At 34.5% G+C, this 24,594-nt stretch overlaps 1 protein-coding gene across 1 annotated transcript; it reads right to left on the reverse strand.

Moving 5' to 3' along the window:
* Nucleotides 1-4,062: 4,062 nt before the first annotated feature.
* LOC132112393 (bifunctional epoxide hydrolase 2-like) lies at nt 4,063-23,829 on the reverse strand. The gene is made up of 19 exons (XM_059519845.1): nt 23,670-23,829; nt 23,392-23,476; nt 23,129-23,285; nt 21,493-21,683; nt 21,264-21,386; nt 20,936-21,004; nt 20,739-20,834; nt 19,802-19,880; nt 17,463-17,497; nt 17,334-17,360; nt 14,554-14,639; nt 14,302-14,413; nt 13,612-13,686; nt 11,529-11,565; nt 11,188-11,290; nt 10,089-10,158; nt 9,545-9,625; nt 8,931-8,989; nt 4,063-4,683 (listed from the first exon to the last, which is right to left on the reverse strand). Exons 1-19 carry the CDS (start codon nt 23,765-23,767, stop codon nt 4,599-4,601), a joined length of 1,668 nt encoding a protein of 555 aa, XP_059375828.1. The 5' UTR covers nt 23,768-23,829; the 3' UTR covers nt 4,063-4,598.
* Nucleotides 23,830-24,594: the final 765 nt, after the last annotated feature.

Raw genomic sequence — 24,594 nt, forward strand, 5'->3', positions numbered from 1 at the left:
GAGCCACAGGAACACTATGTAATAACTATCCGTTATGATGGATTATGGTCTCCTATTTTTGCCAGAAGCAAAATTTTAAATTTTTGTAAGATATTTACTGATGGACTGGAGTGGTGTGGATTATTGTGATGTTTTTATCAGCTGGACTCTCATTCTGACGGCACCCATTCACTTCAGAAGATCCACTGGTGAGCAAGTGATGAAATGCTACATTTGTCAAAATCCACTACAATGAGGAAACAAACTCATTTACGTCTTGTGAGTTAACTCTCGGGCCAATTCACACCACACTGACAGACGCTAACAAACATCAATTGTCATGGCCCTCAAATCTGCTATCTCCATGCATCACCTGTGGGACTGAGCATTTTGACCTGGTTTAGTTTGTCCCTTGTGCACAATAATCCTTGCGATCAGAAGACCCTGGAGTATCAGCAGAATCACTTGATGGAGCATCTGTCTGTCTGTATCCTTCATCTGATGAATATGAAGGGATACTGTCAAACAACCTACCAATCTGAAAGTGAAATTATTTTTATTTATTTTTTCATATTCTGAACAATATGTGGGCATCACAATGACTTTATAACTAGGCAAAGCAAATTTATTTCCAAAGCACTTTTTACAATACACACTATTTCAAAGCAGCTTTATAAAAACTCATGATGATAATAGTTTACATTTTGTGATGACACAAACAATGAAGTAGATTTGCTATATTTTATATATGGTTTTACGTGATGTGAGAATACTCTATATGCAGATGAAGTTGGATGTACTATACAGTATGCAACCTTTAATATATCAGTTGCATATAATATAATTCACATGTTGAATGTGAATAGCTACATATTTTAATGGTTTTGTTTGGTTAAATGAATGCAGATTTAAAGGTGCCATGTGCAAAAATTGAGGTAAAAATATCCAAAAAATGACCTACACGCATCAAAAGAATGAGAAGAAATAAGGGCGATGATGTCATTAAAAAAATGTCAAGTTATAGTGCTGCAGAGATATCAACCTTAATTAGCATTAGCATTACTAGCCCCGGCCCGACAGGTGTCGTAATATCAGTTTCGGCCATGGGAGGCGATATGCGGGCAACATAACCACCAGCCAACCTGCAATACACAAATAACTTGCACGGCTTGTGGGCGTACTTATACCTGATGTCAATCGTGTGGAAAGTACAGCCCACTACTTCATTTCAGTTCAGGGAAGAGAGCGGAAGGATGACTGAAGCCCTTGGCAAGAGACCACCACCCGCTACAGGGAAACACAGGGAATCACAAATCAAATCCGATAAGAAAAGGAGCCGAACCAGAGTAAACATCGGCACTGCTTTCAATCGCTGGAGACAACTGATGGACCTGAAAGAAATGAGGTCCGACACCGAACTTGCAACATTTCTTTTGGATTGGTAAGTTAGATGCTGTTAGTATTTCGCTAGAAGTTTGTTTTATATGTTTGTGTATTTTTTTTTCGGGAAGTTATAACATAGAAATGTATCGAAGGCTGTTCTATAAACGTGCTAATGTTAGCGATGGCTAATCGTAGCTGCGTTTGATAATTAGCTAGCTATAACTTACCCATTTTTTTATATCATAAGTAACCTGCTCTGTCTAGTCTGTTGGTCTCCATGTCCTCTTTGCTTCGTGGTTTTTCTGTACGTGAGAAAATTGATGTGTGGCGTGAAAGCGTGTGAAAAGAGTCAATTGCGTGTGTCTCACGGTGAATGCTTGAGAGTTGGCAGCTCTGGTTACGTTGGTTGGCGCTAGCTTGGTCATCAGCTGTCTGATGTTGACCAATGATGTTGACAGAATGCTGTCTGTCAAATTAATTTAATTCAAATAATGTGTATATACAACTCAATGTAATATGAACAAAACGAATATGAACATATTCACTGGTAAAGGTGAAGGGGAGTAGCTTGAAGATGTCATGTTTCAAAATCACTTGACATCACCCAACGTTCCTCTTGAGGCAAAACGTCCTCTTATAGCAGTGGTTCTCAATTCCAGTCCTCGCGCCCCACTGCTCTGCATATTTTGCACGTTTCTCTTTGTTAACACACCTGATTCAGATAATCAGCTCGTTAGAAATTAACTCCGTGCATGAACTGTGTTCCAATTGTTCATTGCTCCCTACTCTCTGAGCAGGGGAAATCTGTTGAAGTTTACCTCACATCGAAACATTCATTCACTGATTTGTGCTGTGCAGCGTCTTTAAACATGGACAACTGTGACATCATATACCTCTGTAAATCAATACAATTTAAATTCACATCTTGCACACTTCAATGCACTTTGATTGGAACATATAGCTACGTTCGATTCGAACTGGAATCATGGCTGAATATCCTGTGATGTCCACTTCGCAGGGCACTTATGTTCGAATAGAACAAATGTCTGAAGCGCTAAGAGAAACGTTCAAAATGTGCAGAGCAGTGGGGCGCGAGGACAGCAATTGAGAATCGCTGTCTTATAGGCTTCGGCTATGCTCTAGGGTTGCTGTGAAGGTAGGGGCGGAGCATAGAGACTATGCCGTTTCTCGTTTGTTACTCTAGAGTAGACCAATTCACTTTATTGAGGCATACTGCCCTCATCTGGTATGGAATGTGGAGTATGACTTGATTTTTTTGCCAGACATGACAGATGGCACCTTTAATGGATATCACATGTAAATGTGTATCCGACAGTTAACTTGCATATGCAAATTTATAAAAAATTGCATATTTGGTAGATGCTTTTATCTAAAGCAAACTGTAGTCAAGGTATACATTTTACCGTGTGCATTTTTCTGGAAAAATCAAACCCATGACACAGCAGTTACTGTATATATTCACAGAAACTGTACATCTAAATATTTATAATTGACATGTATTTAAAAAAAAATCATACCAATAACATGTGATGCTATCTTAAAGGCAAAATAAAGCAACGTTTAGGTGTTAAGGTGGCATTTTCAGACAGTTTGAGGGTACTTTTTAAAAAAATAATCTGAAAACTGATCAATAAATTAAACATCCATGCTAATTGGGAAGCATTTAAACTTCAAAAATATTCTATCGTTACCTAAATTTGCCTAAAACCCTTGCTGAATGTGAGTATGGTTAATAATTAAAAGTGCATAATATCTAACCAGAAATTATAAGTATATCTCTAAGTGAGTTTTCAAAGCAGAGACCTAATTCAAATCTTAGCAAACAGGAATGATGTCTAAACACATTCTCTGTGCTCTTGAGAGTTTAGACTACGGCTAAATGAAGGGAGCACGACTGTCCCTTTAGAAAACAGCGAGTCGTTTGTTACTGCAGAAATGACCCCTTCGTATATGAAATCATTTATTTTTTCAAATGAAGCAGTCGCAGCGGTTCTAGAGCTGCTCTCACTGCACTCCATTAAGAAACAGTGATCTCAGGTCAAGGCAATCAGTCTGCTTTAACAAAGAGAGCGTCTGAAGGACAAGACGCAGTGACTGTAATCACAGCTCCTCCTCGGGAAATACCACACTAGTTAACAGAAGATGCTTTAAGAGTTTAGGTTTATTGATGAAAATACAATGTATTAAAGCTGAAAATCAGCTAATGACTAATAGGTAGGGCATCACTGATAAAATTATGCTCAGCAAGGTTGCATTTACTTGAAAAATACAATAAAAAAAAAGCAAAAATGTGAAATATTATTCCACTTTGAAATAAGTGGTTTTTATTTAAATAGATTTAAAATGTAATTTATTCCTGTGATCAAATCAGAATTTTCAGCATCATTACTCCAGTCTTCAGTGTCACATGATCTTCAGAAATCATTCTAATATACTGATTTGATGCTCAAGAAGCATTTCTAAGAGTTGTGCTGCTTCATATTTTTTAAGATTCTTTGATCAAAAGACCAAAATGTATTTAAAAGAAGAAACATTTTGATCCTTTGCTTTCACTTTTTATCGGTTTGATGCATATTTGTTGAAGAAAAGTTTTTAAAGAAATTCAAATTGACCGATTATTAATCAAATATGATAGCATATAACATTAAATGAGAAATAAAACAAATCGAATACACAAAATCCATAAAGGTTTGCTTTATGTTTTTAGAACTGACAGACAGTGAGTAGAAATGACACTTCTGTTAAATTCAATTCTGAAATAAACTTATTGACTGGTGCCACTAATCAAAAAATGGCCAATTAGAGTAATTGTTCAGGCCGAAATATCAATGTTTGTAGCAAACAATATACAATTAATGATTCTTGTAAAGCAGTATTGATTCAGTTTATTACAAGGCAAAGGAATATTTATTGGTTTTATTTTGCAAAGCAAGCTGTTAATAAAAACAATCCATAATAAAATGTGACATTCATCAATATTACATTAAAAAAGGCAGTGGCTATTTACACTAAGTGCAAATAGTGACAGATGCTGTTCACACAAAATGTAAATATGAGTTTATTTGAGATCTTAAAAATGTCTGTTCATCATTACATTGTATTATAAAAGACATCATATAAAAAGCACTGGATTACATGACAATGGTTTATTGTTATGCAATCAGCAAGCATGGATATTAGTGCACTTGAGCCTTTGTTAAATCAAGATCATGCTCTCATAACTTGGGATGAACAGGGATAGAAGCTTTCTGGTGAATTTCCTTCAGCCAGGAGATGAGGATTTGATTGAGCTCTGCAGGTCTGAAGAGAGAAGAGGAAGAGGTCTGATCATGTGATATAACCTCAAACAACTGTGCCATTAAAATTATTAGTGATGCTTTCTATTATTATGACTCACGATGAGAGTTAAGAGAGCTGAACAAATCATTAACCTTATAAAGCTCGCTGGATCTAGGCCTCGAAATGATCATCATGGTCAAAACTTTGCTGAAAAACTTTGTCTTTTTTAGCAAGTAAAGGTCTTTTAGTATCATTGTAAAAACATCCACCTTCAGCTTGTGGTTCATGCGTCTTTCCTGCTAAATCTTTACTGATATTTATAAGTAACCATAAGTATAAGTATTGAAAAGTAACCATAAGAATAACTTTTATATTGTAATATTTCAAGATGAACAGTGACCAATTAAAGCCACTTCAGTGTTACTTCAGGATCCTTAGTGTACTAAACTAGTTTTTGTTAAGTTTCAGAATTTCTTTTTTTATATTTTCTGCTTTAATTTTAGCTAAAGATTTATTCGTTTTGTTTTTGACAATTTTATTAGTCTCTTTTAATCTCTACATTGTTAATTTTAGTTTTTGTTATTTTAGTGCTCTGATTTAAAATAAATGACAAAAAAATGTTATATATAAAAGAAAAAAATATATATATAGATAGATAGATAGACAGATAGATAGATATAGATATAATCATTTTGTTATTAATTAATAATAACCCTGACTTAGGTTGGCAATCATAATAATAATAATTATTATTATCATACAAAAATCTAGTTCAAATGTGTCAAATATGATCATCAGGCTTTTCATCATTGCATTATGTTTTGAATAAAATTAAATGTCATTTAACTAAGACATTATCGGCAGATTTAGAGCTACGACTGATATATAATTTTATTTAAGTATCTGCTAGACTCAACATTTAAATATCATCTGCATAGTGTTTCTCAGTTTGAACATATGAATAAAACTCTTCCACCATATTCTCATTAGATCCTACTACTTAAGCCATAAAAGTCTGATTTATCAAGTGCAATACTCAATAAAAATACTGTAGATATGCAAACCTTTTTTGGATTTTGACAAAGTTCAATAAACTAATCTTTAAAAAAAGCTTTTTCTGACTATTGTTGCTTTACATGGTTAGTAAAGCACCTCAGCATGACTCATGATTTGAGGAATCAATCATATCTGGAGCTCAGACACTGCAGAATGAGGCACACACTAAACTTTAATACTTGATTTTTCAAATCCTGTTTGAATCTCATCACATTTAACAAACCCCGGTTAACACTTTTCTTATCTTTTTTACGAAAGGTTGTACCACAAACCAGCTTCACAACAGAAAAACCACTCTGACCCATGTGTAAGTTCAGAGCTGTATAAAAATCTTCCTCACTTAGGGTCTTACAGGGTCATGTCTCGTGTCCTGTCTTGGAAATGAAGCCAGGTGTTTTTTGACAGGTTCAGAATGTCAGCGTCCATCTATTGATTGCTGAAGTTCAGCGGAGGGTGGAGAGGTGATGGAGGTGAAAGGGTCAAGAGACGTTAAAATCATTTACAGCCGCAGGGGTCGTGTTATCGACGCTCGGGTCAGTGCGCAGACTCTGCTAATAACAGAACATTAACCACACGACAAGGACATACTGATGAGCTTCGAGAATCATTTAAATACATTTTTCGTCATGTATTCCAGCACAAACATCTAAACGTTTCTAATTCAGGAAACACTGACCAGTGACATTTTATTAGGATGAATTTAATCTTAAAACAAGAAAAATCTGCCAATGTGGTAAGAAAAATTGTGGTTTTGCTTTTAAATAAGTTTATTTTTTAAAGATGTGTGAGGGTGTGTGTGTGTGTGTGCTCTTGTTTTTGTATCATATCAGGACTCAACTCTGTATAATGACATGGGTATGACACAGGTATTACAAGGAGAGGGTGACTTATGAGGACATAACCCATGTCCCCATTTTTCAAAACGTTTATAAATCATACAGAATGAGTTTTTTTGAGAAAGTAAAAATGCACAAAGTTTTCTGTGAGGGTTAGGGTTAGGTGTAGGGTTGGTGTAGGGCCATAGAATATACAGTTTGTACAGTATAAAAACCATTACGCCTATGGGATGAACCCACTTTTCAGAAAAACAAACGTGTGTGTGTGTGTGTGTGTGTGTATTTAATTTTAGTAAACATGTATACTTCAAAAAAAAAATTGTAAATAAAATTGAGCTTTAGTTAATGATACCAACCCTGACTAGGGTTTACTTAAGTTTACTTAAGATGATTATTTTTATTATTATTTATTTTTATTATTATTGTATATTATTGTTATTGTATTATTGTATATACTCCTCAAATAAATGTAATAGTTTTAGATATATGTGCTGAAAAATAAGACAAAAAAAAAAAAGAGTAAGAAATATATATAATATATATTATATATAGTTTTTTTTTTTTTTTTTTAAATGCAGTGACACTGAGATTTTGGCTGAAAGTTTTACACAGCCAAGTATATGTCAAGTAAATCTGCTGATTTTCTGAGCTGTATCTGAAGCAGCCAGTTTACCAGAATACAGCTCTGAAATGCCCCGTGACCTGAATGGAAAGAGCCGTTGGTGGTGTGAGATATGCATCAGGTGGGTTTGGTTTCCATTTTTATCTTATCTGACAGCATCTGCCAACAGTTTCATGCCATCTTTCACACTTTAAAGAATATGTAAGGTACTCTTCAGACTTCAGCCAACACTGTGGGTCATTCTTAGTAAAGCGGTTTCACAAAAACCAAGTTCATTTTGCAATATGCAAATGAAATGGGCTGTGGACCACTGTGAACAACTACAGTTCCTGGAAAAGCACTGGAAACGGGACACATATTTACAAACAAATGCTAAACTTCCTCTTCTAGTATAATACGCAATCTGTTGATTAGTGGGTGAAATGTGATCTGGATGCCTTCTTGAGCAGATTCTGTGAGATTCCTCCTGCTTTATCAGAAGGGAGTTGTAGTGTTTTTGGGTTGTATTTTTTAAATGCATGTTTTTCTCTGTACGGTGGTTTGACCTTGAGGTGAGCTGGATCTTTCTGTCAGTGTCACATTTCTGTTATTTATGTGATTTGCTGCTTGACCGAGGTGATGGTGTTGCACAATCACTGCCCTGACCCCGGGTTCAATGATCTGAGCAATCCTTCATTTAAAACTGAACGCTCACACCGGTCCTGATGGTAAACGCTCCTCTCTGTAACATGTGCTGCTCTCAAAGGCTTATAAATGACAATGAACAACAGTCTGTCGGGAAATAAGAGTCTGTTGAGTTGACACAAGTATCCTGAACATGCTTTCAATATGATGCAATTCGCTGCTACATTTAAAAGATTTTAACACGTCTGGGTCAATGTCTTTCATCCAAATAAAAAGGGTTTTTTATTTTTTATGTCACAGCATCTCAGAGATACTAAAAACTGTTATATATTTTTATGAAGAAGGAAGATGCACATGTTTTGGAAAATCTAAGACTCAACCATGCATTGTAGGCTGTATTTTACGCAATCTATGAGCATTTAATCCAGCTAACCTGACCTGACATCGTATTAACCTATTTCATTATATCAATTATTACACTCCCCATATAACAACAGTCAAGTTAAGTACTAAAGGTCAGACAGTCCGTCAATTATTTTTTTTCTCCAATTTCCTGGAAACCAAGTGATACCTTGCTGACATTTAAGCAACACCATGTAATTTTAAAGCCATTCAGACATGTAAATTGTCGCTATATGAGTTTTTGATTAAGTTTAATGTCAATATAATGAATCAATCTTCATTCTTTCATGTCCACATCATATATATATATATATATATATATATATATATATATATATATATATATATATATATATATATATATATATATACAATGTCAGCTTATAAGGATGCAAATCATATTAGTTTTTTCCCAATGTCAAAATTAAGTCAACATGGGGTGAATATTAAATAATGTCACTATTTTGGTTTAAGATGTGATATTTTTAAAATAAACGCAAAAAAAGATGAAAAGTTATTTTCTTTCCTAAAATAAAATATTTCAAGTAAAACCTCTTCTTGGGAATATTATTTAACATATTGTTTCCCTGTATTCTTAATTTCACTTTCTAAAGTCTTTTGTTAAAGTGCCTGTTGCCAGTTTCTCAATGACATCATCCTTCACAAAGTGGCATTATCATTTTGGAGGGAAAACATTGGCACAAACATCAGTTTCCAGTGACTCTTACCTCTCCATCTGAGTCCAGTGTCCACACTCCTCGATGTGGCCTCTGGTGAGGTTAGGGACCTTCAGACCGAAACATACAACACCAGTTCACATCAGGTCAGCTTGCATGGACAATGCTATAGTACCACATTACAAACATAATCTCATACTCTGTTTATGTAAAGTATCTGAATAACTGCAATTTACATCTACAGTAATTTAAACTCAAAATTTTAAACTCACAATTGATCAGCTAAACATTTGTAAGGATGCTTTATTCCACCACAGATTACAAAAATTGACTGCAACTTTATATCTCACAAACGTCTGACTTTTTTTATTAGAATCTTGAGACTCAGAATTCTGAGGGGGAAGAAAATGTAATTAAAAAAGTCTTTCACAATTCTGACTCCTCTCAAAATGTTTTTCTCAGAATTATGAGAATTCTCATTAACGTTAATCTGTGTGATAAAAAAGTCACTTTTTTATTCCGCACCGTAAATACGTTTCCATATATCTGTGAGTCTGGGGATGTGAACAACTCAAGTCAAAATCTCCAAGTCGTTATTGTGGTAATTATAACACGAGGTGAATGCAGCATTAACATAATGGAAGAAGAACAGAGTCGTTTCTCACCAGGTTCTCCATCCCTGTGGCAAAGGCTGGCAGAAGAACAGGGTCCTTTCCTGCGGTCACCATTAAAGCTGGCATCATGATCTGTGACGGCAGAAGCACTGCATTGTACTTTCAACTAATCAAATCAGTTCTGACAGTTTTAAGGAACTAACTAATAATGCAACAAGATAAGGTATTTAACATATTCGATTTTTGAAAATAATGTCAAAAGTGTTATTTTAGTATCGGCATGAAATAACATTTAACAGCATCAATTAATTCATCTGCATCAGTATTTTTAAAAAAGTGCAACTGATTTTAAAGAAGAACCAGTTATTGATGTCCATTCCATGTAAAGACACATTTATGAGTGAAGCAGCCAGAGTTACAGCACTTCAGCTGGAGATGGAGGAGCAGATGTTGGGGCAGAGGGAACAGACACCATCTGCTCCGCTCAGGCTGAAGGACTGTGCTAGATGTGCTGTTGAATTGCTGGAATAAGCGACACTTGGGTATTTCTGACAGTGATGGTGTCAGAGAGCGGGAGCGCTGTGAGGACACTTGCCTTGCCCCTCGGCCTGGAACACATCCAATGCCAGTTCCTCTGCCCATTACGATACCAGTTCAGAGGACCCCTGAGACAAAACCAGACCCTCAGTCACAACATGTCATCAATGCACTTTGCATGAGCATGCATTCATTATCAGTGCCTCACGTTTAAAGGCTTAGTTCACATAAACATTCTGTCGTGTCAGACTGTTTATCCTGTGGAAGAACAGACCACAAGAATAGTCCTAATTACTTACAAATTATATTTAAAAGATAGCTTTGTGTGCTGAAAATCTCATTTGCACTTTAATATATTCATCCATCATGTAACACTTTCAATTACATGAAGATTCATCAAAACTATTGATGTAGCATAAAAACATTCTGACCATGTACCTGTGTGATTAAAATAAATGCATGCATTATACACTGTGTGTGTGTGTGTGTGTGCATACAATAAAACAAAATAGATAAATAAAAACACTGTATATTAAATATGAAATAAAAAATGTTAAATACAGAACAGATGCATATGCAAATACTGTACACACACACACAAAAGGATATATATATATATAAATTAAGTAAATTTAATTAAGTAAAATTAAGTAACAAAGTATAAAATCTTAATGGTCCTAATTATTTCATTTAAAAATATATATTTTATCATCATACAAATCATACAGGTTTAAAATGAACATGATGTGTAAATAATGACTTGATGAAATGATGAATAAAAAAAGATTTTTATTTTAGGGTGAACTACTGTTATGAAGAGATTTAACTTTTTTTTTTACATTTCCTTTTTTAAATAAATATTTAAAAGTTTAACAAATATAAAACACTTTTTGAAGAAATATTAAGCCATAGCACAACATGAGTCAGTCCAGCAGGACAGCTGCCTGAAACAACAACCTTTTGGACCTGAAACAACACGGATATCAAGCAGAACTCACACTTAAAATCAGAAGGAAAGGATAGTTTGGTGCGACTTAAAAACTGCACGCCAAAAATGAAAATATTGTTCCAGTAACAACATGTCCTACTTGAGCACATCACGATGCATATGAATGCACAAAAATAAGATGCACTTTTTGCCCATTTGCTCAGTGTACCTGAAGCCGCTCTTGGTGAACTGCTGAACGTAATACTGCAGCGCAGACTCGCTCAGAATAGCACTGCGGGGCGGATCTTCAGGTGACCCCACAAACAATCCACCTGATAAACAAAAGAGCAGCCAAGGAAAACAAAACCATAAGGCCAGCGCAGTCATGCAGTCTTTTGAGGCTCGGAGCACAAACAGTTTGTATCGTTGTTCTCGAGTGTGACTCAAATCCCACATTCATTCATTCTTCAATACAAAACACTGAACTAAATCAGAAGCTGACTACATAAAAGAAGCTATTTGAATTGCTGTTGATCAAATAATAAAAAGCAGAAAAAACTACATTCTTACCTCTCTGGCAGACTCCTGCGGTGCTAGGAAATGATTTCTGCAGATTATAATAAAATGTTTTAGGTGGTTGCCAGTGTTATTTTAGTATTATTTATATACTATTATAGTATTTATTAATATTTTGAATTAGTTGTTTTATATTTTCAGTTTTAAATTTTAATTTAGTTTAAATTTCTTGTAGTTTTTATATATTTTAAAATATTTTTATCTCTAATTTCAATTTCAGGTTTAGGTTTAGTAGTTTTAATAGTTTAACTTAAGTGAAATTAAATAGAAATATTGCCAATGGTGACTAAAATAAATAAATACAAGAAAAATATATACAATGAAATATAACAATGAAACCTAATAATAAAAATATTAATAAATACCATATTTAAATATTTAGATTTAGCTTATATTTTAATTTTTTATTTTATTATGCTTTCACTTATGTTAGTTTTTTTTATTAGTTAATTTCTGTTTATCTGAAGAAATGTTGCCTTTGCAATTAATGAACTGAAAAAAACTAAAATGTAAAAATAAAAGCCAATTCAAAAATATTAATAATTACTATCATTTTAGATTAAAAATATTATTATTATTTAATATTTTGAATTAGCTTTTATTTTTACAAAAATATATATATATTATTATATATTTTTTTTATAAATTTCGTTTTTGTAATTTTAGTAATTACAAAAAGTAATTTTATGTTTTATATTTAGTTTTTTAATTCTGTTTATCTTTCATTTTTATTTCAGTTTCAGTTTATTAATTTTAGTAATTCGTCTTACAAAAAAAATTAACATTTTCTTTGGCAACTAACTGAAATTTAAAAACAAATAAGTTAAAGTCATCTAATATTTCTGCTTTATTTATTTCAATTTACAAAAATGCATTTGCTAATGTATTCTGAGTGTTTTATTTTTTTTAGCACATTACCATCCGATTTCTACTGTGTTTTTTCCATGACAGTCTGGTTATTAAATGTTTTTTTATACAGTCCTTCCTTTATAATAAAAGACTACAAGTCCTTTCCTTTTTAAACGGTGCTGCTATGTAGTAAGCATTAATTATACCTACAAAACTGTGCAGCTGCTTGGGAAAATCTGTGCAATTACTTCTAATCGATCAGACATACGATTTTCTCCTGGTGGACCATACAATTGGCTAAAAAAGTCCCAGAATCAAATATAATGAGGCCAAAATATCACAGAGACTAATCAACCACATTTATAACAACACCAAAATACAAAATACAAAAATACTTGATATTCCCACTGAAATTAAAAATGAAAGTTATTCACAGTTTTCCTTCAAATGACTGTTGTATAAATAATGTGCTCCTTTGTTGGATAAATGGCACAGAAACATGTGAATGCAATTAGTGGCTTGTGTCTCCCCTCCTCATGGTGATTTCCAGATGTTATCAGAAGAAGAGGATTGTGTCTGCCCCATTAAGATGCAGTGTGTGGCTACCAGAGGCTGAGCGATGGCCTGTCGTTTATGTTTCATTAGTTCCGGATGGGAGCCCTTTAAGTTGCCCTCATTAAGATGCTGGGTCATTCAGCACCAACTGCTCACGCCTCGCCTCTATGATCTCCATCAGCGCTGGCTTTTGATGCCGAAGATAAGCAATGTAAATATCTAACAGATAACCGTGTCACTTCAGATGAAGGGAGGATTTTACTCACGGATAAGGTTCCTGCTCTCTCAAAATGTTTGCTAGTGCAACATGAATTATCACTATTTCACTATTTTATTGAATGACATTTTAAAATGCATGCATGATTATGATCTTGAGGAAATCTTGGTCATCAATTAACTTCATAAATACTCACAAGTGACCAAGAACCCCATTTAAAGAATCATTTAATCCTACTGACGCAAAGCTATCATAATGCTTTAGAAAACATTAAATATAGTGCAAATGTCTTATATACCAGAATCCTTTCATGGTGTTTTTCCCATTCTGAGCTTGACAGACAAGGTCAATATGAACTGTCATTGTATGAAAAGAAGAGCTGTTTCTTTCTCAGCTTTGCATCTAACTCTAATGAAATTCAATGAATAAATGTAAAGTTAAACTCAGAAAACTTACAGGATCATTACTTGCATTGAACATCAGTTTGAAGGTTCTGTCAAGGTTTTTCTCCAGTTCAGCCTCTGCAACACCCTGAAACAACAGACAATTATATATATATATATATATATATATATATATATATATATATGTATATATATATATATATTAGGGATGGGACGATAACCGGTTTTATTGATAACCGTGATAAAATGTGCTGAAGGTTAGTAATATCGTTTTAAAAATGAATTATCATTAAAACCGTGTTTGATTATCGCGGTTTTAATAACTCACTATTAAATCATGTCCAGACAGCAACAGTCTGACGCAAGCGCAGCGCACAATGTTTTTTTTGTTTTTTTTCGAGAAAGTCAGTGACTTTTCTATGCTTTTCTATGCTTCTACACTTTTCATTGTAAGGAAGGAAATGCCACAGAATTTAATCTTTCTTTAAATTAAGTGCATAGAGTTGCTTGTTTTATTAGTTGTTTGTTGATTATTAAATATAAAACTTGCTGAAATGTTTTCAGTGTGAGCATCAACTATTTTTGAACACTTTCATCTCGTTTCAACAAAACCGTGATAATATTGATAATCGTGATAATTTTAGTCACTATAATCGTGATATTAAATTTTCATACCGTCCCATCCCTAATATATATATATATACAGTATGTGTGTGTATAAATGGTAATGATAATCACTCACAGGCTTCTGGAAATAGATCTGGTAATCAAAGATCGGCAAGGTCTTGAGTTTCTCCATTGGATTTGTTTTTGGATCCACAGGAAAAATAGGTGTGTTGAGAGACGCCACGGCCCTGCATGTTGAAATAAAATGATTAACATGGGAAGAAAAAGTGTACATTTCTGTGCATGGTGCATAACAGACATCAAACTAAACCAACACACATGACACTCCTGAATCATTTTGTTAATGGTTCTCTCTGAAATGCAATACCTCACTCTCTCAGGATGGAACTGTGCCATGTTCCACACCAGAGAACCGCCCCAGTCATGACCCACCAGAGTGACCTGTGGGATGCCCTGCGAAGCAGAAAGACACAATTATAATCTACAACCAGGAAATTTCATGACATGGGAAATCATATTTCAGTTCAAAATCAAAAGAAATCTCAGAAATATAATACACTGTTTTAGGACTAACATTGTAGATTTTTTTTCATAGTAATAAATGCATGTACTTTCATCATAATTTTTAATTAAGCTCTTATTTTCAATAGTTTTTCCTACAGTATTCAAATTGCTGAAGACAATAAACCAAAAACCAAGGTATAAAACTACCTGAAGTTCACAGGAACATTTCATGACATAGAAATTATATTTCAGTACAAAATCAAAAGAGACCCATGGAAAATAAAACTATATATGTGACCCTGGAGCACAAAAGCAGTCTTAAGTCACTGGGGTATATCTGTAGCAATAGCCAAAAAAAAAAAAAAACCCTGCATGGGTCGAAATTTTTGATATTTCTTTTATGCCAAAAATTTTAAGATATTAAGTAAAGATCATGTTCCGTGAAGATATTTTGTACATTTCATACCGTAACTACATCAAAACTTAATTTTCGATTAATAATATGCATTGTTAAGAATTAATTTGGACAACTTTAAAGGTGATTTTCTCAGTATTTTACTAGATAAAGTACTTTTATCCTTTGCAAAAACCTGTTCCCTTAAGTTACGATCGCCACTCTCACACCAAACATCATGTTCTCATGCGGTGAAATGTATATTTCACGGAACAGTGACAGACAAGACAGAGCAGATTCCTTTTGGTATGAAACAAAGTGATTTTATCATTTTTTCAAAGAAATTTTCAACAGTAAATACCATTTTGTAGCTCGTCGTGACAGATCACTGTAGCATCTCAGTTCAAGTGCATGTGAACCGATCATCTTTCCACATTTACTTAAAGCATGAAATAAACATGAATGAACATCAGAAGGTATCTTGTTTCAACCGTGGAAAGACATCAGTGCACACCATTTTTCAAGTTCAAGTCCACCAAGGTTAATCTATTCTCTTGTCAAATTTGTTCGTCTGACCAATTGACAGATTCTGCCTTATGATTGGTCAGATCGCTTGTCAATCAAACTCCCAGTGAAGGCTCAATTAACATCATTCTAACATCACATAAGATTCTAATGCCTTACACGTCACATTGTAAAATTCTTAATTATGATTGTTGCAAAGAGTTGCAAGGTGAATATATGTAGAATAACTAGAATATGACTAAAAGCATTTCATTTATGATAAATTAATTGCATCAAAGCAGCTTCTACTCTTCTTGGAAAACTTTCCAAAAGACGTTGACCAGAAATACAGTGATTTGTCCTATTCTGATACACGACAATATATATATATATATATATATATATATATATATATATATATATATATATATATATATATATATATATATGAAACTATAAGCCAAAATACTCTAATAATAATCTAGCAAGCAGCATAACTTTTTATATTTACTGTCAGAGGTCATAAAGCATCATATGTTGAAAGTCCATGGCCAGCACCTCAAAATAAATGGGACCAAAGACACTCTGATGTACTTCATGAGGCCTACAGGACGAAATCTCTCTGCACATCACTGACAAAGAAATGAAGCACGCTCATCTAGTCTGGTTAACTTAAGACTGGTCATTACAAATGCATGCATTTTGCATGCATGCATGCAATAAACAAACAAACAAACAAATGCATGCATTTTAGGACAAATGCACTTAACCGTTGCACCACTCTTGTGTTTTATTCCCCTAACCAAATGCAAATCATGTGTTATCTGCACTGCAGAATCTGCTGGTCTAACTGTGGACCAACTAGATATGGATAAACAGAGTTTCAAAAACAGTCCCTTATCTGTTTGAGGTCTCGACGTCTCAGTTCTGTTTCCACACATGGTTTTGTGATGCTTTTAATTAACATGGAAAATAATGTGCAACGCCACCATAACACTTCTGTGTTCACACATTCATTAAAGAATCACAACAGAACAGATTAAACATTTTTATCATACAATCATTTGGCAAGTGATGTAGTTTGTCCTGATAGACTAAAAAGGGTTGGTGTTGGCGCAGTGGATAAGTCACATGCCTTTGGTGTGAGAGACCCGGGTTCGAATCCACTGTGAGACACCAATGTGTCCCTGAGCAAGACACTTAACACCTAGTTGCTCCAGAGGCGTGCGACCTCTGACATATATAGCAATTGTAAGTCGCTTTGGATAAAAGCGTCAGCTAAATGTAAATGTAAAAAGAGCATTGTATTCTTATGAAATGGCTTGAAAAGGGGAAACTTCTCTCATGTTTTAGATAGAATTTAGCTTCAGTACAGTACTACTTTGAGATGTGCAAAAGAGCAGACAGAGATGGGTTGTCTGATAATGAACAAAACTGAAAATGTACAATATGGTTAAAGTGGAGGACCAGTAAATCTTATTACTTTGTTCTTTCTGCAATGCAAAAGCATACAGATGCTCAAAAACTTCTAACATGAACATCATCCGGTTGCAGTATTTTTTAAAGCAAACCTGTTAATAATAAGAGACTGTTCTTGAGTCCCAACTCTAATTATTTCTTACAAGACGGAGGCTAAAATATTAGCAATGCATCTTATGTTTTTCAATATTATGCAATATCATAAATCAGCCGTTCAGAAATCCTGTAATCATGTGCATGTGTGAAAGTAAAAAACTTGTACATACCATTTTATCCAAAAATGTCCCCAGATCCTAAAAAGCCAGGAGAGGGATGACAGAATTGTATGCAATATTAATACATTTTGTTAAAAATATAGATGGATAATTAAATTCACATGGATTAGTTTTAATTACCAGCATGATTTGTTCTTGAGAATACTCCTCAATCTCTGCAGAAAAAGGTGGGAATAAAACAGAGCTTTTTCTATGTTCTGTATCTTTTCACAGGTCAATAATAATACGATTTTTCTAATTATATACAGTATATGTATCAGCTTTAATGTACATATCAAAATAACATGTCAAATGTGTTTGAAAATGTAGTATTAAAAAATGTTTAATTTACAATTTGCAACAAGTGGAAAATGTTTAAATACTCCATTTAATGTCTTTAATAATTTTACAAAGCAAGCTTTTTCTCCACAACAGTTTTCTGTCACTGTTTGAATGCAGTAAAGCATGATGTAGCAGAAAACATCTGGCTCTTGTTTGCATTTTCTTCCATTACCAGTCTTATATGATTAAAACCTTGAAATCAAGATTAGGCTTAAAAATAATGTCTTTAGAATCATTTGAAACTTGAACAAATAACTGTAATCTGACTCAGATACATGGCAATTTTTCTGCTGATTAAAGGATAATACATGAATTCCTATGATAGCCACCTTACAAATGGTTACCAAAAGCAAAAATGCTACAATGCATTATATTTTGTGAGAAGGTTTGATATGCTAGGAGAAATGCTAGGATTTTAGCAGTCCAATATTCATACGAAACAAGTAGTGGCTTTCATTCGTCAAATTTGATGCAGGCCTTGAGGTCATGCTATATTTAATATATATTCAAAATACAGCACAGCCTCTCATAACTTATTGCTGAAAACATGCACTGTCACTCCACACACAGATCATTATATACACTTCAGATCCCATCACAGAAGTGACCTGATGTACATACTAAAGAGCAGTGCTTTTCATTTACATTCTCAGCATGATGCCGCAGCGATAACATGGGAACTGGAGTGCCTGGAATCCGCATTTATTTCAGTTACCTGGAAATTCATGCTGCTTTTAAAGCTAAAGCATGACATTTGAGCAAGCAGCGCACACACACACATTTAAAACATACTCTCTGCAGCAGATTTTAGGATCTCTCACTCATGCATTGACTTAAGTATAATTCACAGACATAGTGGCTATTGAACAGGCTTTAATGCTATTGCCAACTAAGTCAAAGCATCCTGTTCTGCAAACTTATCAATAGTAATGAAAATTACTGTTGGTCATCTTAAAAACGTAGCTGACGTCAAAGGAAAAAAAAACAAGCTGTTCTCAAAAATGTTCCTTTAGTTGAAGTAACCTATTATACATTACTACTTATGCTTATAAGGCAATACAATTTCCAGAAAGAATTTCTTATTTACTGTATCTTTAAGTGTCCTTGATCACAGGATGCAATTAAAAAAAAAACCTTTAACACGTTACCTTGTGAAACTTCCTGCGAAAGACTATGCATTTTTAATCTACAATGAGCAAAAATGAAGTATCCATCTAAAAAACAACCTATGCACTGATTCTGGAGATTGCAGTAGTAGTTGTCATAGGTTAAGAATCTTATGAAACACAACTAAGGGGTTTATATTTTTCACTCTGGGCTTTTTAATCCCAGGTTAAGGCCATTTAAATCCTGTGTTTAGCAATGCTATTTAATTTTTCATTTTGAAAGGGGAATAACACTGCTTTTAACAAGGACAGTATTTAAAGTCATGTTGAAACGCAAGTAGACAGATCGTGTTAGATCTGAGTATAACAAATGTATGGCCTTGACTTGGTTCTATGCATCAGTTGTTGATGAGATTTTAATCATGTTGCCATTGCACTCAAAATTGGAGGCAGATGAACGCAAGAGTTTTGATGACTAAATGACTGAAGATGTCCTTGTTTATCACCAGAGAGAAGTCTAAACATTTTAAATTTTAACATGCACAGATAAATTCTTCACAATAAGATCTCTAGTGTGCGTAGAATATAGCTAGTGTGAACAGATACATTAACACTCAAGTGACTGAAAAAGTGACACCTTTTTGTGCTTTCATGCAAAGAGCCACTCCCCAAAACCTTCACCCTCACTGTTCCTCTCTGGTGGAATGAGCTGTCAACATCCACCCAAAACTGCTGAAATAATCATATCTTTCAGGAAGCAGCTGAAGATCGCTTTTGTAACCACCCCACAATCTCGAACCAAAGCACTTATACCCTCACAAAAAAGTTCTCCTCTTCTCTAGCTTTCTTCCTAATCTATTTGTCAAACATTGTATTGTATATCATGCATATTGTTGGCTTCTTGATGAAGCACGTTTGTTCCTCTTTGCTTCTGTTCCTCTTTAATTCATCGCTTTAGATAAAAGCATGTAAATGTAACGTCAAAGAAAACACAAAGCACTTATAATTATACTGTATATAATTATAACTGACCTGGTGGAGCAGTGGAGTCACCGTAACCTTTCATGTCAAGAGCTAGAACCCTGAATCCAGCATTGGCCAAAGCCGGAATCTGTTGAGAAACAATAAGCAAAAAACAATAACACCTGAAGGATATAGTACTTGAGCGGCGCTTGTGTTCTATGATAGCTTTGCTATGAGGTTGTTAAGATGTTCCGAGTGTTATTAATGCATTGCTACAAGGTTGATAGGATGTTAGGTTAATTCTTACTGACTCAAAGAAATCATCCCAAAGTCTCTATGATAGGCTTTGTTCAAGCCCCTAATCCCAAGTGAGATACATAATAATAATAAGCACTAAAGTGCCACAGAAGAGTAATTTAGAATGCTTAAAAAACTCTTGCATCCCATTTCCAGGTCAAAACAGTTGGGTAAACTTCACTACAATAAATTATTTTTTGCATTTCTATTTGCTCCAATGGCAAATAAAAAAAAAAACATTAAAGTTTATATGACTTTCCAAAAGAGAAAGAACTAAAGAAAGATTGATTATGATGGTCAGAAGACAAAAATATGAGAAATGTGCCCTCACTAGAAACACTCACTCAGCAGCATTAACCAATTTTCCCTAATTTAATACCAAAGTAATAAAACACAGAGTGTTATAATTATACATTAAATATTTTAAAAATGAAACTACAAAAAAAGTTGTTAGATTACATAATAAATCACAGTCTGTGAAAAGGATCCATTCTTCTTTTCATTATCCAAAGCAACTCACATTATCCCAGTTCCCCTGGAGCCGTATCAAAGGTATAACAGTGAATCACTGCTTTTGGCGTTTAAACCCAATACCCGTGGGTTACCAGCCCTGATCTTTGACTACTAAGCTATGAGACTCACTATAATCCCAGTACCTTCAAAGGCCTGTATTCCAGTTGAATCAGATGAAAGATTTGAGGTTCCTCACCTGATACCTCCATGAAAACCAACTCTCAGGGAAGCCATGGCACAGGAGAACAGGCGGTCCGTCTCCAAATTCCACATAGTGGATCCGCACGCCAGGCTGATAAACAGAGAAACACAGTTTTTATGACCCTTGCTAAACATAACAAACTGCCAGTGAACTCTGGCACAATTAAAACAGAGATAAGCATTAGAAATTACCTTAATGTTCACATATCCATGAGAGACATTTTCAGGATCACAAGAGGGTGGCTGGAGATCACCGGTGACCTGTCAAGTTATCCATTAAATGACAAAGGTCATTTATGTTTTTTATGAAAATTATAAGATGACTTATTGTTTTTAACTTCTAAAAACAGTCAATTTAACAGTATTACAGTTACAGTTTTATTATATATATAATAAGGGAACCTGTGCTGTTAACCAATTAACTGTATTTTTACTGTAGACCTTTTGCAGCTTATACTATAAAAAAATTTTTTTACAGTGTATCAATGGAATTACGAGGTTTAGGGTCAGAATTCCTCACCTCTATTTCTGTAAGCTTCTGGATTTCCTTAAGAGCCTCAGTGATGTCCTTGACTTGAACAGCCGTCATTCCCAAACCTTCAGCTGCCTTGATACTTTCTTCATCCACATCCAGCCAGACTGCCTTAAACAAGTCAATTATAAGAGCATTTGGTTACATCCTAAGCTAGCAGGTTTTGAATCCATCTCGTTCCAATTGGAGAGCTTCTGAAATTATTTACTGCTCTTACTTCTTGAGGTTTAAGCGCAAGTTTTTCAAGGGCACTGGTAAAGATGTCTGGCTCTGGGATTCTGACACTGTCATAGCAAGATCTCACAACCAGGTTGAAATGGCTTTCCAAAACGGAGAGAATCCTAGCGACACCATCTCTCTGATCAGTGTCATCCACCCAGATATTGGCCAGGACGCCGGTAGAGATGCCTATAAGGAAAAGTTCAACCAAAAATGTAAATTTGTTGAGAATTTTGTCACCATCAGGGCATCCCAGATCCCAGAAATGAGTTTGTTTCTTCACCGGAAAAAAATAAAAATAGGAGAAATGTAATATTACATTACTTTCTCATCAATGGATGCTCTGCAGTGAATGGGTGCCGTCAGAATGAGAGTCCAAACAGCTGATAAAAACATCATAATAATCCACAAGTAATCCACACCACTCCAGTCCATCAATGAATGTCTTGTGAAACAAAAAGCTGTGTGTTTGTAAGAAACAAAACCATCATTAAGACATTTTTAACTTTAAACTATTGGCTCTGGCTAAAGTATGAGTCTTCTGTCCATAACACTGCTTTCCCCAGTGAAAAAGTCATCTTGTCTGAATCAGGAGAGAAATATGCACAGATCAAAGACAGTTAAAAACAAATATGTTGATGGATTTTGCTGTGAGAGGACATTAGGAGCTGGACTTTTTCACTGGCGGAAGGGTAATTATGAATAATGAACTCACGGCTTTTCAGTTAACAAGACATTAACTGATGGACTGGAGTGATGTGGATTAATTGTGGATTACTGTGATGTTTTTATCAGCTGTTTCGACTCTCATTTTGACGGCACCCATTCACTGCATTTCTCCAAATCTGTTCTGATGAAGAAACAATCCAATCTAAATATTGGATGGCCTAAGAGTGAGTAAAGTTTTAGCAAATTTTCATATTTGGGTGAAATACTTCTTTAAAGCGGTCATTTGATGTGATTTCAATTTTTCCTTTCTCCTTGGAAGGTAACAAGCTCTTGGGGCATAAAGAAGATCTGTAAAGTTGCAAAGACTAAAGTCTTAAATCCAAAGAGATTCTTTTTATCAAGGTTAAGACTCTGCCACACCCCCCTAAAACGCCTCGTTTAAACACGCCCCACATATCTACATCACTATGTGGAAATATTTGCGTAATGCCGCCCAAATGTTCATGCAAAAAAATAATCCATGGTTTCAGTAACACAGTAGTAAGTGTTGAAGCAGTCATGTCAGAGAGATACTGTGTGTATCTAGGAGAAAGCAAAAGCACTTTTTGGCCTCCCAAAGTAGATGCATTTAAGAATCTATAAGGTTACTTACAACAGAACAGCAATGCATTTTATGGACGACCTTTTCGTGAACCTATAGGAGGAGTTTATTCTGACTTTGCTACGACAATCTGGCTACTGTAAGAATGTTTTGCTATTAGTTGAAGTATTTGCTATTGAATGTTCAAATGCTGAGTTTTGCAAGTCGCATGTGTGTGTGTTTGTGTGTGTGTGTGTGTGTGTGTGAGAGAGAGAGAGAGAGAGAGAGAGAGAGAGAGAATAGATTTTTTAAGAGATGAATCAACAATTCAACAGAAAAGGATAAAAATGTTTATTCAAAACCTTGCAAAACAAAAGCAACGTACCATGGCGATGGAGGACAGCTGCAGCATCAAGAACAGGCTTGTTGAATTCTACTTGACCAATGTCACTGAAAAGCTTCTGAGCTGAGAATTGTGCAGGTAAAGAAAGTCCCTGATCAGCTGCAACCTTCTGGCACTCAGCTTCAAGCTCAGGAATCATCTGATATGTGAAACCAGTTATACAAGAGTAAAAATTTTTGTTGCACTGCTGGCATGTCGTGTCATGTCATATGCATGAATACATTTGGTGAAAAAATGAAAATAACCTGAGTTAAGCTGATTTTTCCTTTCTCCAGGCGATACAGTGCATTCTCACTGCCAAGATTTGCAATTACATTCTTTATGAAACCCCTAGAGCAAAATAGTATTGGTAATTAAATATAATAATAAATGAAAAAAAGCTAAGCATACAAAAAAATATATATATAAACAAATGTATTACATTTTTATTTGACATAAAATAGAAATAATAAATATACATTTATGATAAATTATTATTTTTTTATTTTATATAAAACATTTTATATAAAATAAAGTCACATACCTCGAAATACCAGAAGTTTCCTCAAACTTCTGAAAGATCTGGGCAAGGGAGGGTGTAACAGCAACACCCCACAGGCTAAAGAGCACTGCCTTCTTCATTGGAAACTAGTTTTATTTTATTTTATTCAAAACGAAAGTCTGGGCAAAAAGGAAACAAAGGGCAGAAAACATAACACGACTTATAAGTTACTTGCTTGCCACTTCTGCCAGGACAAATACACACAGTACAAAGTTCATTGCGAAATGCAAAAAAAGTTTAACTCGGTGAACTTTTATGTTTACCTGAAGTGCAGATTCTGAATTCTGGACGAAGAAACTGGAAGATCGATGTACTATAGGGCACTCCCCGTTTTATTTGCCTCTGGCGTAAATACCAGGAGTTCTACTTATGACAGAGGAATAGCTAATGAATATTAATCGCATTTTCCTCACGTTCACCAAATACTCGTACCTCATTGGCCGAAAGGCAGACGACAGTAAAGTAAAGGGCGCGATAAACAGATGGCGCGTTTAGAATCCTGCGAGTCAAGCTCCAGGAATGTGGCCAAACTACGTCAACAAGACCTATTTAATATTCATAAGCCAAGCCTTCACTACAGTAGTTTAAAGAACTGAAAAGTCAAGAAAGTTATGTTAATCTCAAACTTTATAAACGTTTGTAAATACTTTATTATTAACAATTATTTAATGTAAAATGCTTTCAGACTGAATAAGCTCTTTTGCACTACAGTCATTATATCTTCAGTGTTTACTTCACTGGTTTGCACTATATCTGCCATGTGCCTTTTGCTGCTCTCCTTATCTTTCTTTTACATGACCTATGTGTACAGTTGTACTTTATTTTATCATCTGTGTTTTTAATGTTCTACTGTTAGTGTTATCTGCATGCACCAAGGGTCTGACAGTAATGCAATTTTAATTATCTG

This window comes from Carassius carassius, chromosome 32 (assembly GCF_963082965.1).
Source record: "Carassius carassius chromosome 32, fCarCar2.1, whole genome shotgun sequence".
NCBI lineage: Eukaryota > Metazoa > Chordata > Actinopteri > Cypriniformes > Cyprinidae > Carassius > Carassius carassius.